This window comes from Arachis hypogaea, chromosome 2 (assembly GCF_003086295.3).
Source record: "Arachis hypogaea cultivar Tifrunner chromosome 2, arahy.Tifrunner.gnm2.J5K5, whole genome shotgun sequence".
NCBI classification, from domain to species: domain Eukaryota; kingdom Viridiplantae; phylum Streptophyta; class Magnoliopsida; order Fabales; family Fabaceae; genus Arachis; species Arachis hypogaea.
In genome coordinates this window covers 1,906,272-1,921,085 of record NC_092037.1, presented here as the reverse complement: position 1 = coordinate 1,921,085, position 14,814 = coordinate 1,906,272, and the positions used below count along the sequence as shown (strand labels likewise).

General features: G+C 34.1%; 1 protein-coding gene and 1 long non-coding RNA gene across 4 annotated transcripts; both read right to left on the bottom strand.

Moving 5' to 3' along the window:
* Positions 1-2,703: 2,703 nt before the first annotated feature.
* LOC112732366 (uncharacterized) lies at positions 2,704-6,416 on the bottom strand. Its single transcript, XR_003167991.2, has 4 exons — positions 4,650-6,416; positions 4,478-4,537; positions 3,833-3,921; positions 2,704-2,933 (listed from the first exon to the last, which is right to left on the bottom strand). It is a non-coding gene; the product is annotated as an uncharacterized lncRNA (long non-coding RNA).
* An 888-nt stretch (positions 6,417-7,304) lies between these two features.
* LOC112732356 (putative disease resistance RPP13-like protein 1) lies at positions 7,305-13,240 on the bottom strand. Of its 3 annotated transcripts, XM_072212942.1 has the most exons (4): positions 9,124-12,991; positions 8,729-8,796; positions 8,091-8,240; positions 7,305-7,864 (listed from the first exon to the last, which is right to left on the bottom strand). In XM_072212942.1, the coding sequence occupies exon 1, from the start codon at positions 12,846-12,848 to the stop codon at positions 9,138-9,140; it is 3,711 nt and encodes a 1,236-aa protein (XP_072069043.1). In that variant the 5' UTR covers positions 12,849-12,991; the 3' UTR covers positions 7,305-7,864; positions 8,091-8,240; positions 8,729-8,796; positions 9,124-9,137. The 3 variants fall into 3 exon arrangements, with proteins under 3 accessions (XP_072069043.1, XP_025636847.1, XP_072069044.1); XM_025781062.2 differs by lacking the exon at positions 8,091-8,240 and having other exon boundaries at positions 9,124-13,240; XM_072212943.1 differs by lacking the exon at positions 7,305-7,864 and having other exon boundaries at positions 8,083-8,240.
* Between the last annotated feature and the right edge of the window lie 1,574 nt (positions 13,241-14,814).

The following is a 14,814-nucleotide window of genomic DNA, read 5'->3' as shown; positions in this document are numbered from 1 at the left end:
AGTTATGGTATATAGCATATTAGTTACTACTCGGTATTAAATTAAGAGTTATGCTACTATTTCAACCATTACGATTGATTATCAAGCTAAGTTATTGATTCAGAGTTGGATTCCAGAGCTTCCCCACACCTCCACCCTTCTCCTTAAAATATTCATAATTTTGTATTATTTTTTTATAAGTCTATGAAAGAAGCAACAAAATTTCAAGGCTTTCAACTTTTGTATGAGCAAGGTAATAGTATGGTTTTCTAAATAAATATAGTGAGTGCAGAAGCTTCTATGCTATTAGTAAGGGACTCGGATTTTTTTTTCAACTTTCAATTTTTTTCTACACAAAATAAAACAAAACCCTCTTTGAGAGATACTCCTAAATAAATTACACTATAAATTTTGAGAGAATAATGTCTATAGGATCACGACTTATTTTGTTTTCTGTTAATAACTTTGAGTCATTTCCTTATTGGTTTTAATTTGTTGAACTTCATTGATAAAAAACATCAGTTCATGGTATTATTGGTCTAACTAATTGGAAAAAGAAGACCTACGTCTACATGATATGTAAGAAATGCCCAAAATTCGAGTATTAATGACAAATAAAATGAGACCCGCGCGATGCGCGGAACGGTAAATTAATGATAGTATATAATAAATATTAAAAATTGTTATATTTTGTAGAAATAAATTAAATATGTATAAATTGAAGCTAAATTTAAAAGGTATTTCATTTTAAATAATTTGTAGTACAAAAGATTTGGATGTTGGAGTTGTACAAAGTGACATTTTTATTTGGTAGTTTGATTTTTGCATTTGTTTTAGTTGATGGACTTAGTCATCTTATGTGGCACTCGTCCTCCTTTTTTTGTTGGTTGTTAGAGTTGGTGCTTTCTTCTTTTTGTCATAGGTTCTTGCGAAGACATGTTTTTTATGAATTGTTGAGTTTGATGCACTTTCTATTGTGTTATTTAGTTCCATCTTTGTATGTATGTTCTTCTTTCGAAGATGTGTCGAATTTGTATGGTTTTCTTTCTCCTTAATCTCTTGATGAGGTGGTGCTTTAATGTCATTATTTTTCTGAAATGTCATTAGACTTGAAGCAGTTGTACCCAATAAATTTTTTGCGTCGCCATCAAATAGTACAAAAGTTGTTGTAACACTTTGATCTAAAACCTTTAATTGAATTCTGAACCTAAAATAATTATTGGGCTAGCAACTAATAATTTGATAGATGAGATTATGAAAAGTATATAGAGTTACCTTATTGTTGGATATTGTGGTGTTTGATTACATGTGCCACAAATGTAGTTGTTTCTTTTTTTTTATATGCTTTCTTCTGACACTTTTTACATTTAACATAGTTCCATCCTAATTTGTCATCAATTTCGTTTATAGTTGCTAAAATTATGAAGATCTTTTCCTATTCCAATATTTAATTTATGTTATCATTAGGTACATGGTATTTGAGTAAGTATGAATGTATGATGCATGTTGTGATTATTTTTGTCATACCTGATCATCAGATTCTCATTGCAGTTCGGAAATAATTTTTTTTTGTGCTAAATTTGATGTTATGTGAAGGAATAGTGATAAGAGACTTATATATGTAGTTTAAATGGTATAGAATTTAAATACTTATAGGGTGTGTGTGGGTCAAGTATTACTTTGTTATAAAGATTCCATTCGCATGGGAATTAAATATATCCAAGGGGAATGTGAGAATTAAAATTCCTAGGAATTATTTATAATTCCCCCAACCACACACACCCATAATGTAAAATTTATTATGATTAATAATATTATTATGACATTTGTAATATGGATATTTATTACCTTTAGTGAGTTATTTATAAAAATTAATAAATTAATTGTTGCGGTTATAAATTTATTGTATTGTTTATAACGGTAAGATATAATAAATAATTCAATGTATTTGGAGGTTACAAATTTGTTGGATTCTATTTTTTAGTTTTTTATTTGTATCTAATATGAAAATGTATGTCTAATATCATATTTTTTAGTTTCGTTTTGATACTCTTTTAATAATTTTTTTTTTTAGTTTTCAAATATTCTTTTCAAAATTTATATTGGTAAAATAAAATAGAATTTGTTTTTAATAATAAGTAAAAACTACAATAATAGTTCTTTGTATCTAGTGTTACTTCTAAAAATTAAAATGATTTTTTTTACCAAAGATACAGACGCCCAATATGGAAGACTATGCCATTTAAGGTATAACTCATTGGCAAAAATTAAAATGATTATAATAAACATAATTATAATAATAAAATATAATTTTCATTTTTTAAACGTTTAATTTATAAATTAATTGTTGCGGTTATAAATTTATTGTATTGTTTATAATGGTAAGAATTCAATGTATTTGGAGGTTACAAAGTTATTGGATTCTATATTTTAGTTTTTTATTTGTATATTTTATTTTTTTGCTGATTTGGAAATAATATTTGATTTGGCAAGAATTGAGTGGTTGATTCTAAAATTGTGCCAAGTAAGCAATATTGCTGACATGGCATTAGTAGGAGAAAAAAAATGCCTCAAAAGTAATGTAGTGCATGCTTATGTATCTACTTTTATATATTAAGAATAGATGGAAGTTACTTGATTTTTGTGTTATATATTTCCAAAGGGATTATTAAACCTGTTGTACCCACCTTTAATTAGAAGTTAGTTAATTTAACTGCTGCATGCTTGGTAAGATGTAGATTATCATAGCTTTAACATATAATAACACTACTACATCTAGGTTCAATGATCTTAATCATCATGGCTTTGAATTGTAAATTTAGCCCAAAAAAAAAATTACAATTCAAAATTGATATACATGAAAGCTGAAGTCAGAAAACACTGCTTCTGCTTCCCAACACATTAATCCAGTTTACATCTTCACATATATACATGTATAATGAAATCCCGAACATCTGTAAACAGAAATAAAATTGTTAAATTATTGAGGCTTCACTTTCCATTTTAGGCAAGACCATAAGATTTTTTTTTTGTTTTTTGTGGACTAGAAACTAAGAAAGAAAAGACCATAAGCTTTATTTTCATTTAGTCTATCACTCAAAGTCCCAGACTGCACATGTTGTGTTATATTGTAAAAAAAAATTAAATAAATAAATATAAGAATATTAAAGAAAAGAAGAAAAGGAAACAAGGAAAACCATATTAAAGGATTTCAATTTACCCTCCTGCTAAAATTATTAATGATCAAAGGTAATTGGCATTGTAACAAAAAGTCCATTTTACAGATTCGAAAAAAGTTAAAGAATCAAATTTGAGTTGCTATATGGCCTATATAGCAATACCATTCACTCATTCAGCATAAGCATGAAATAGTGGCAAATGCAGAAACACAATTTTGTCATTAAGCGCATATAATTAATTCCATCTCAAATCAAGCTTCATAACTTTTTCTTTCACCCAACAGAACAGGAAAAGTAAATTCGAGAATGGAATTTAGTAAAGTTACCAACTTGAAGCTAAAACAGCAGTGCAGTTAAACAAAAAAGAAAGTGATCACAAGCATGATTTGATTGACATAATATTACAAGTTAGAAGAAAAAGTCTTCAATAGACATTTCAGAACAGAATACTTGTAGCCATCCTCTTTTAAGTCCCAAACGATGAAATATTCTATGACAAGATTTCTTCTTGAATAATTTTACATGTAAGAATAATATATTTATTCTGATCCTATGCAGCTTAATATATGTAGTTATTACAAACTGCACATATCATGATTTATTCATGGTATGCCTATTTTCATTTTATTAAAAAAAAAAAAGAAAAGAAAAAGAAGAAGAATAAAGAAACTCACCAATAAATAAAGTTGATAGAAACTAAATTGTTGTCTGATGCATGACCACAACTTGACCTTCTAATGACATTGGCTATATCTTTCATCACCTTGGGAAAACAATTTGATAAAACAAGTTATACAAGGCATTAAATGAGTGTATAATTCAACTTAAGAGTTACAAATCTAGCAAGCAGTTGAAGGCAAAAATCCGAACCTACTTTTTAGTTCTAGCTGATGATAAGGCAAGATTGTTAAATTATTTTGAAAGCATCACTTTCCACTTTAGATAAGACAATAAGCTTTATCTTTTTTTTAGTTTTCACTTAAAATCACAAATTGCTTCATGTTGTGCTATATTGTAAATAAGAGAAAAGAAAAGTAAAGGAATAAAGGAAAGGTGATTGCCCTAATGTTTGGCCAAAGTGATTTAAGTTGAAAAACAGATTTGAAAAATAGTTAAAGGACGAAATTTAAGTTGCTATAACCTATATACCATTTGGTTCAGCATCAACATCAAACACTGGCAAAGGTAGAAACACCAGTCTGTCATGAAGTGCATATAGCTAATTCCTTCTCAAATAAAGATTTAATAAAATTTTCTTTTTACTAACTGAACAGGAAAATAAAGTACATTCTATAGTGTAATGGAGTAATTATACCAACCTGAAGCTAAAATCAGTAAACAACTCTTCTGAATTCCAACACGCCGGACCAGTTTACTACCTTGAATAAAGAAATGCCAGATTATGTCAGATTTTTTTTTGTTTATGGAAAAGGAAACTTTTGCATTAATGTAATTGCAGTACCATGTGAAACATGAAGATTTGAGAATTACCTGGTTAGAAATCTCTATTCAGAAAATTCATTTGCCATCGACTCGAATGGTGAATATGTGGGAAATTTTGGGCCAAATATGTTGGTACTTGTTCTGGCAGTGTCCTGCAAGCAAAGGACACTCTCTAATTTGGAGTAGTAAGAGAGAGGAAGGCAGCTTTTCTCCTGCCATATTCTCCAACTTCTGACATCTACAGAGTGTTAAACGTTGGAGGGAGGGAAGCTGGTTGCACTCCAATGTCTCCAGATTATCAAAGCCCCATATCTCGAGAGTGGTAAGGGTGGGAAGGTGAGGCAGCAAACCCACATCTGGGTATGACTTGAAGCTCTCACAGTCAACACCTGAAATTTCAAGATGACTTGTGGCCTCCAAGTTTCCCATGGATGATAGATCCCTCAATTGTTTCTCGCAACCTCCGACACGAAGTCGTTTCAAGTTAGGCGGCAAACCACCCTCTGGCAACCTACAAATTTCCGGGCAGCCTTCTATCTCGAGAGACTACAAATTGGGGAGAAGAGTATTCATGTCATGAGGCAATGCTTCCAGTTTCTCACAGAAGCTAACATCAAAATGAGTTAAGTTGGGGACAGCCAGTCCTTCTCCTAGAAAAGACACAAATTTGGAGCAGAAAGAGATGATGAGAGTGTGAAGAGCAGTGTGTGGTGACTGTGACATTGAAACTGATTCCACATTCTCACACATTCTTATCTTGAGAGTCTTGAGACTGGGAAAGGCATCCAATGATAATGAGGTCAGTGAATCACAGCTGTCTATCTTTAGCTTCTCTAAATTGAATTTCTGCTGCTCTTGCTTGGGAAATTCCAGTTTCTTGCAACCAATAACTGTCAGGTTTTTCAAAGATTCGGGTAAACAGATGTGCACCCTGCGATGCGTATTTCTTGGGGACAAGTAAGATGGTTAATGCTCATTGCCTTAAATTCATGCTCTGCCACAGATTCACATCCAATAATTGATAAAGTACCCTCATCAAATGACATCTCTGGAAAACATCCTTCAGGGTCTTCACCAATAAGTTATTTGTGAACTTCCGAAACATCTGACATAGAAGAAACTACTCTGAAGAATACCTGTTTAAGCATATTGTTAAATTTCTGGGAGAAGAAAAGCAGAATATATGAAGATAATATTATATATGAAGTTGTTGTGTTGAAGTTGTTTTACATGATACAAAAGTCATGCTATTTATAAAGATACTTTTAACTAACTTCATAAATATCCATCTACTAGCTACTAACTATTACTGACTTAACTCCCAACTACTAACAACTCTAATAATATTTTAATACATATCTCCCTTTAACATTGGACAATTCTCTACAGTAAGGGATGTAAGCTGAGGTAAAGCTTCTGAGGCAGGTAAGTTCCACACCTCTCAACATGGCATATCCTGAAATTCCAATGTCTTGAGTGAGGGAAACGGTGCACCAGGTGAAGAATCATGATCATCTTCATTCTTGTAAAACTCAATACCAACACTTTTGAGCTGACCAAAACCTCGAATGCTCAGGGCCTTAAGAGATGGCAGCTGTCCAAGTGAAGGCAGCATGCAGCAATTATTGCAAGACTCTAGAGATACACTTGTCATATTGTTGTAGGAACAGTGCCCCAACCAATCTGGAAATATTGTACCCTTGTATCCCTTGATTCTCAAGTATTTCAAGCTATTGTGTGGCTGTAAGCTGTCCAGTATATCTCTTTCTCTTTCTGTGCTTGAAACTAAGTCATCCCCCAAAGACCATTTCAACAATAAGTAGTAGATGCACTCTTTATCTATAATCCTTACACTCCTTGCTTGTTTTGCATCAACAACATTCTCCAATTTCTTAATCTCAAATGATCCGCGAAGATGTAAAAGCCCTCCTAACTCTTGGATTCCATTGTCTTCTTGCTTTCCCACGATAAAGTAGCATAAAGCATGCAACTGTTTCAATTCTCTCATTATTCTTGGCATTTCTTTCAAACAAGTTCCTCCAATATAAAGATGTTGCAAATTCACAAGTTTATGCATGCCATTGGGTAACATAATCAAACTAGAACACTCATTCAACTTTAACGTTTGCAGATTGTACAAGTCACACAATGATTCTGGTAATGTCTTAATACTTAGACCAGATAGGTTCAAGTAACGCAAGTAGGTCAAATCACTTATTGAATCAGGCAATATTGTAAGTCCTTTGGAATAAAAAAATGACAAAACTCTCAAACGTTTGAACTTCAATATTAGGAAACTTGTTACGCCATCAATGTTATCAGAATGAGAAAAGTAACTGGTTGGCAAGAATGTTCTCAAAGATTCAACTTTACTAATGGAATCAAGATTTTCTGAAGTAAGATGACTCAAGTATTCATAGGACAAATGACGGGTCAAAGTTTGTCACACCTAATTACTTTTTAAAATAGAATTATTTGTAGGTTGTTGAATATCTTGTTTGCAACCTTAGACATGCTGTAGAACAGTTTACATATTCAATGGATAAACAACAAAGGTCAAAACACAAGGATATGTTTGGTTAGGGATTAAAATAGGAGATAAATTTTACCTAAATCAGTCTTACGTGTAAATTTATAGTCCCATTAGCGGTTAAATAGTTTATTAGAGACTATAAAAGGAGGTATTACTCTCAGTTCTGCACATTGATTGAAAAGCTTTCAGTAGAATTGGCTTGGATATTCATTACAAGAGAGAATCTATCACCACATAGATGTTTTTGGATAAAACTTACTTTACAAGTACAACACAAACTTTTAATCAAATCCTTGTTGATACAACTTTAGAAAAACCAAAAGTATTTCCCAATTTGTTGTTGGTCATGATCTATATACCATTTACAAATTCACACCATTTTCATCTTTCATTGACCTAAGCAACATTTTTAGTGGAGCATAAATTTGCAAAATTTTAGGGTGCCCTTATCACTAGACACAAATGAATGAACTTGATGAAGAACTATGAGCGAAGAATCTCCAGGTAAAGGTTCAGCTCAATAAGATTTGACCATCCGATCTTTCACTTGATGAAAACAAGTTACCACCCCTGCAAAATTAGCATCTCCTCTCAACTTTTTTCCTCTTTGCTCAATTGGTTGTGTCCTCTGAAGTTAATCTAAATCTGATTAAGTTCATACACTAATGGGAATGTAGAGGCACTCCAGAAAGTTTTGGCTTGGCCTCACACACAGGAAAATTACCAGAACCTGCATGATAAATACACAATCATACGAGCAAGTTAGTAAATGGAGAAAGAGCACTTATTCAACATTATTGGCTTCCGTTTTAGATTAAAAAACAGAATTGAAACTTAAAAGGCACAGATTCATCTTCAGAAAAATTTGACATCAATATAGCAATACTGCAATGGAAGTTGAGGCTGACATAATGTCATATGACACAAATATTTTACAAAAGTAGTTACATGCTCACCAACTTGCCATTGGCATAGAGGCCGCCAATGCACATTTTAATAGTTGCAGAAAATAAGTAGTAAGAGAACAATAATATGCCAATATCCAAATTAAGCTTGCAAAGAACATCTCATTGTATCAGCCAAACTTCATAGTAAGCACATGGCAGCTGACAATTTCATATTAGAAAGAGTTAGTATAGGATCTACAATTCATTTAATAGGATATTTTGTATATAACTGCATGTTTTAATCAGCAAAAAAAATTCTGAAGCAATACTTTGAGCTTTTTGTTTTGCATGAACCATAGAACCCAGTAAGTAAACAAAAATATGATCACAAAATTGTGAAGTTTATTAAAAGTATATCATTCTCTTAAAGAAATCTTTATTTTTGTGTCATATAATTCCAAGGGATTATGAAAGCTGTTGTACCTACCTTTGAATAGAAGTTAATTAATTAACTGTTTCATGCTGGTAAGATGCAGATTATCATAGCTTTTTTATTTTGGTCGAGAGATTATCATAGCTTTAACATATAAGTAATACTACTTCAGCTAGATTCAAAAATCAAAGCTTTCATAAAACATTTTTCTTTTTCCCAACAGACCAAGAAAAGTAAATTCTAGAATTGAATGAGGTGGAATGAATTTACCAACCTGAAGCTAAAATATTGTTTAAGATGAGATCTCCCCCATTTGGGCACTTTTACTTCATTACAATCTACCTGCAGAAGATGGATGAATTTCGATGTATGTAAAGAAATTCTCAAATGTTGGATACAAAATATATACATTCCCTGTCTTTGAATTTATAAGAATGACCCTTTTTGAGAATAACAGAGGATATTTCTTTTGAGTACAACTACAAACTGAGATGTTCCCAATGAATGAAAAACAGAATGAAAATTTTGTTGTTGAAGAATCATATTATGAGTCCAACTAGTTAATAATGTCTAAAGAAACAGAGAAGTCTTTTATTTTGAGGAAAAGGAAATTTATGCATGTATAATTAAATTGTGGCGGGCATGAGAACCGTGAAGTTAGATTATTACCTGCTCAGAAATCTCTATTCAAAAATTTGTTGGCCATTGACATGAATGGTGGGGATGTGGGAAATTTTGGGCCAAATTTGTTGATGCTTCTTCTTGCACTGTTCTCCCAGCAAAGGGCACTTTTTAATTTGAAGAAGTAACAGAGAGGAAGGCAGCTTTTCTCCAGCCATGTTCTCTAACTTCCAACAGTCTTCAATGTGTAAATGTTGGAGGGAGGTGAGGTGGAGAAGCTCGTTGCACTCCAACGTCTCCAGATTCTCAAAGGCAAAGAGGTGCAGAGTGGTAAGGGAGGGAAGGTGAGGCAGCGAACCCACCTCTGGGAATGACTTTATTATGCTCTCACACTTCCTTCCATGAATGGAAAGACGAGTGAGGGCGTCCAAGTTGCCCATCCATAATAGATCCTTCCATTGACTCCCAACGGTAAGCTGTTTCAAGTTAGGAGGCAAACCGCCCTCTGGCAGCCTACAAATTTTCCGGCAGCCATGTATGTTGAGAGAGTGTAAACTGGGGAGAAGAGCATTCATGTCACGTGGCAATGCCTCCAACTTTGAGCACCAACTGACATTGAGATGAGTCAAGTTGGGTGCATCCAGTCTTTCTTCTGGAAACAACACAAATTTGTGGCAACCACTGATGGTGAGACGTTGAAGAGCAGCGTGTGGTGGCTCTGACATTGAAACTGATTCCAGATTTGAACACCTTGATATCTTGAGAGTCTTGATATTTGGAAAGGCATCCAGCAAGAACGAGGTCAGAGAATCGCAGCTTCCTTCTATTTGAAGCTCTACCAAATCATACTTGTGCTGCTGTTGCTCTGGGAATACGAATTTTGGGCAAGTCAAGATTGTGAGCTTTTGCAGAGATTTGGGTAAACAATTGCCCGGAAAGGATACAGCAGACGAACAGTCTGAAATATGTACTTCTTGGAGACAACATAGATGGTTGATGCTCGTTACATTAAATGCAGACTTCACCACGGATTCACATCCACTAATTGATAAAGAATCCTCATAACGTAACATCTCATGAGACGTTCCTTGATGATCTTCCCTTATTTTCAGTTTGCAAACTTTGGAAGCATCCGACAAAGAAGAAACCATTCTCAAGAATATGCCATTAAGCATATCTCCCTTTAACATTGGACAATCTTCTATTCGAAGTGTCTTAAGCTGAGGAAAAGCTTCTAGGTCTACGTGCCACTCCTGCCAGCATGGAATATTATGAAATTCCAATGTCTCCAATGAAGGGAATGGTGCAGTAGGTGAAGAATGATGACCGCTGTCATTCTTGTAAAACTCATCACCAATGCGCTTGATCTGACGAAAACCTTCAATGTGGAGGGACTTTAGAGATGGCAGTTGTCCAAGTGAAGGCAGCATGCAGCAATTCTTGCAATACTCTAGAGATACACGTGTCATATCGTTGTAAGAGCAGTGCCCCACCCAATCTGGAAATCTTTCACCCTTGAATCCCTTGATTCTCAACACTTTCAAGCCATTGTGCGGTTGCAAGCCATCGAGTATATCTCTCTCGGTCTCCTTGTTCGAAACTATCTCTTCACCTGAAGACCATTCCAACAATAACTTGTCAATGTGGTTCTTCTCCAACATCCTTGCACTCATTGCTTGTCTGGCATCAACAACATTCTCTAATTTCTTAATCTCAAATGATCCATGAAGGTTTGAGAGCCCTCCTAATTCTTGGATTCCATTATCTTCATACTTGCCCACCACAAAATAATCTAAAATACGCAACTGTTTCAATTTGCTTAATCCTGTAGGCATTTCTTCCAAAAGAGTTCCCCTGAGATCAAGGTGCCGTAAATTCACTAGATTATGCATGCCACTAGGCAACATGGTCAGACTAGTACATACATATAGTATTAAAGTCTGCAGATTATGCAAGTTGCACAACGACTCTGGCAATGTGTTGATGTCTGTCCCAGAGAGATTTAAATAGCGTAGATGAATCAATTCATCTATTGAATCAGGCAATACGTCAAGTTCTCTAAACGATGCAAATGACAAAACTCTCAAATATTTGAGCTTTGGTATTAAGATACCAATAGTATCACCATCAATTTCATTGAATAGAGAATGGATACTAGTCCTGTCTGGGAAGAATGTCCTCAAGGATTTTACTTTACTGATGGAATCAAAAAGCACATGATTCAAGTTTTCATAAGACAAATGACGAGTCAAAGTAGTCGCACCTTTTGCTTTACCATGCACTTCTAACAAACAATAGAAGTCTCCAGCAAGGAAAATTGCCAGGTCATGCAATAGATCATGCATCTTATAATGAAACACATGCTGTTTAAAAAATAACCTGGAAGCTAGTTCTTCAAAACATTTGCAACCAACATCTTCTAAACTCTCTCCTCTCCTTGGTGGCCTTAGAAGATCTTCAGCCATCCATAGCAAGATTAGTTCATCTTTATCAAAAAGATAATCTTTGGGATATAATGAACAATAAACGAAACATCGCTTCAAATAGGTAGGGAGTTGGAAGTAGCTTATTAGCAATGCTGGGATAATTTTACTATTTTTCATAGAAAATTCCCATATGTCACTCTTTAAAACAGCATTCCATTCTTTGGCATCATCCTTTCCTCGCAACAAGCGCCCAAGTGTTTCTACAGCTAATGGCAAGCCCTTACACTTGCTGACAATATTTCTACCGACATCCTCTAGTATTGGGTTCCCGTTTGACTCCGGAAAACATGCATTCTCTGCAAAGAGTAACCAACAAGAATTTTCTGACAACTCATTAAGAAAGTAAGAGGCACATGTCTGAACAACTGAAGTAACCTCTTGAATGCGAGTTGTCAAAAGAATCGTACTACCCTTAGCCCCACAGTGAAAAGGAGTTTTAAATTTCTTCCAGTTATCAGCATCATCGCTCCAGACATCGTCTAGAACAATAAAGAACTTCTTTTCCGACAAGATTTCCTGCAATTTATTTTGAAGCAAATTTAAACTCTCAAGGGAACAACTAGTTTTAGTAATTTCCTCAATGGTTTTCCTTGTAATCTCAACAACATCAAATGTTTCAGAGATGCAAACCCATGCTTTCAAATCAAATCCCTCTGTGGTATTGTACACCAATTTTGCCAAGGTTGTTTTACCAACCCCACCCATGCCAACAATAGGGATCACAGATAACTGACTGTCACTGTTGTCATTTATTATTCTGATTAAAGCTTGTTGATCACCCTCCCTGCCATATATATTCCCTTCCACCAGAGATGTGGATGCTCTCCATGATGAAGATGATGATGATGACAAGTTATTATCCTTGGTAGTCTTTTGAAGGCCAAGGAAATCTTTTTGCTTTTCAAGAAATTCTATTCTTGTAACCACCCGTTCCATCTTATCTACCATCTTCCTATATCGGTTGAGGAAGAAACTAGGCAAGAAAGAACGTACCTTCTTTTTAGTGGCGGCTTTGGTGAGTACAGCGTCCAGCAAGTCATCAGCGTCATAAACAGCATCCCTGAGACTGTTGAGCCAATCCCTCACAGATTCGTTGCCCAGTTGCTTGTACTCAGCATCATCAAGCACAGCTTCAGCAGCATGCAGAGAAATCTTCAGTCTCTCAACCAAGTTAGGGCCAAGTTTCTTGCCCAAGACCCGGTTGACCGTATCCATTGTAAGCAACCTGTCAAAGACAACGTTAATGAAGCCAGAAAGGAAAGCTCCACCAACAAGTGCACCAGCCATGATATGATCTCAACAACAACAGCAAAGTGAATGGATTTTCAGAGAAAGGTAAGAGAACAAGGGTTGCAGGGTAGTGAACTACTAAGAGTTTTTCTCAATCAAGTAGTGTATGATAAGGTGGCGTCAATGATTCCTTAGCAACAAGACATGGTATCAGTCTCCGAGGTAAAATGGATTCTTAGCTGGCTTTGCACTAACTCTTCGTTCTTTTTCACTACCAAAAATGCACTCGAATTATTTTGTGGTGGACAAAAATGCCTCCAAATTTTCTTATCGACAAAAATATTCTCAAATTATTTAAAAATGTGATAGAATTACACATATATAAACTCAGACGTTCTACGTTAACGAAAAAAAGTAATGTAGCAAATGAAGCTTCCTATGTAGTAAGTGAGACTCTGACATTAGCAAGCAAGTCACGTTATAATTTTCCGTTAACTGAGCAGGTCTTTGATAATGACAGAGCATTTTTTGGTACACTTTTAAACTATTTGATTGCATTTTTGTCTATAACAAAATTCAAGAGTAATTTTGTCACCATCGAAATAATTCGGGTGCATTTTGGTGGTTTACCTTTTTTTATTTCTTGTTTCAGTGTGAGCAACGGACACTAGTCTTCGTGGAAATTAATTAATTACATAAATTTTTGAACATGTAGCTTCACACGAATCAAGGTAAGTAAGAAATAATATAAGGTTAAATTTTCTTGGCAATAGAGTTTGGAGATTAGCTTCAAGTGGTAGCTGTCTTCGAGGTTACTTTTTTAAATAGAATTATTTTTACATTGTTGAATATCTTATGCTTACTTTGTTTGCAACCTTAGACATGCTGTGAACAGAAACAACAAGTGCATCCCTTGTAAGGAACCTGTCAAAGAGCAATGATATGATCTCAACAACAACAGCAAAGTGGATGGATTTTCAGAGAAAAGTAAGAGAACAATGGTTGCTGTGTAGTGAACTACTAAGTTTTTCTCAATCAAGTAGTGTATGATAAGGAGGTGTCAAAGATTCCTTAGCAACAAGACATGGTATCGATCTCCGAGGTAACTTAAAATGATTCTAAGCAGTGGAGTTCCTAGCTGGTTTTGCACTAACTCTTCATTTTTTAATTCTTGTTTGAAAGATGCAACAGATTATTAAATAGAAATAGCGGTGTTTCAATGTGAGCAACGGACACTAAGCTTTGTGGAAATTAATCAATTACATAAATGTAGGAACATGTAGCTGCACATGAATCATGGTAAGTGAAAGAAATAATACAAGGTTAAAATTTCTTGGCAATAGAGTTTGGACATTAGCTTCACTTGATTGCTGTCTTCGAGGTTACTTTTTTATATAGAATTATTTGTAAGTTGTTTAATGTCTTAGTGTGTATTTGGATTAAATTTGCAAACAAATGTTAGTATGAATGTATTTTGGTAAAATTAATTTTGATTAAAATGGGGTTAATGTCAATGTAATTTATGTTTGGATATTCTTTGTCAAACGTGATTCTGAAAAAATATTGTTTAATTAGATGATATTATCTAAAATTATCAAAAAGGAAATGGGAGCTCAAGATTGATATACCACTCTTCAATATAAAAGGTAAGAAATTTTCAAGGATGGAAAAGCAAGATTGATATACTACTTATATACTTACTTTTTTTGGAACCTTGTTGTTTAAATTCTTTAAGACCTGAAACAGAACTAAAGGTTATTTAGTTGTATAATAAGTGGTTTTTGGTTCAAATGTTAGTAACCAAAATGAACTTTTTATTTTTAATTTTTTTTTTTCATAAAGAAACCAAAAAGGGTAATTGAAGAGAGACCAAAAAATCATTTTAATCTCCATGAACTTAGGAATGAATTTAGGAAGTCATGTTGTAATTAATAGGAGGTTCAATGGTAATGATGAATTTAGGAAGTCATGAAGTTCTGTCATTTGGAAAAAGACCAAAAGGTAGAATATGTACATCTCTGGG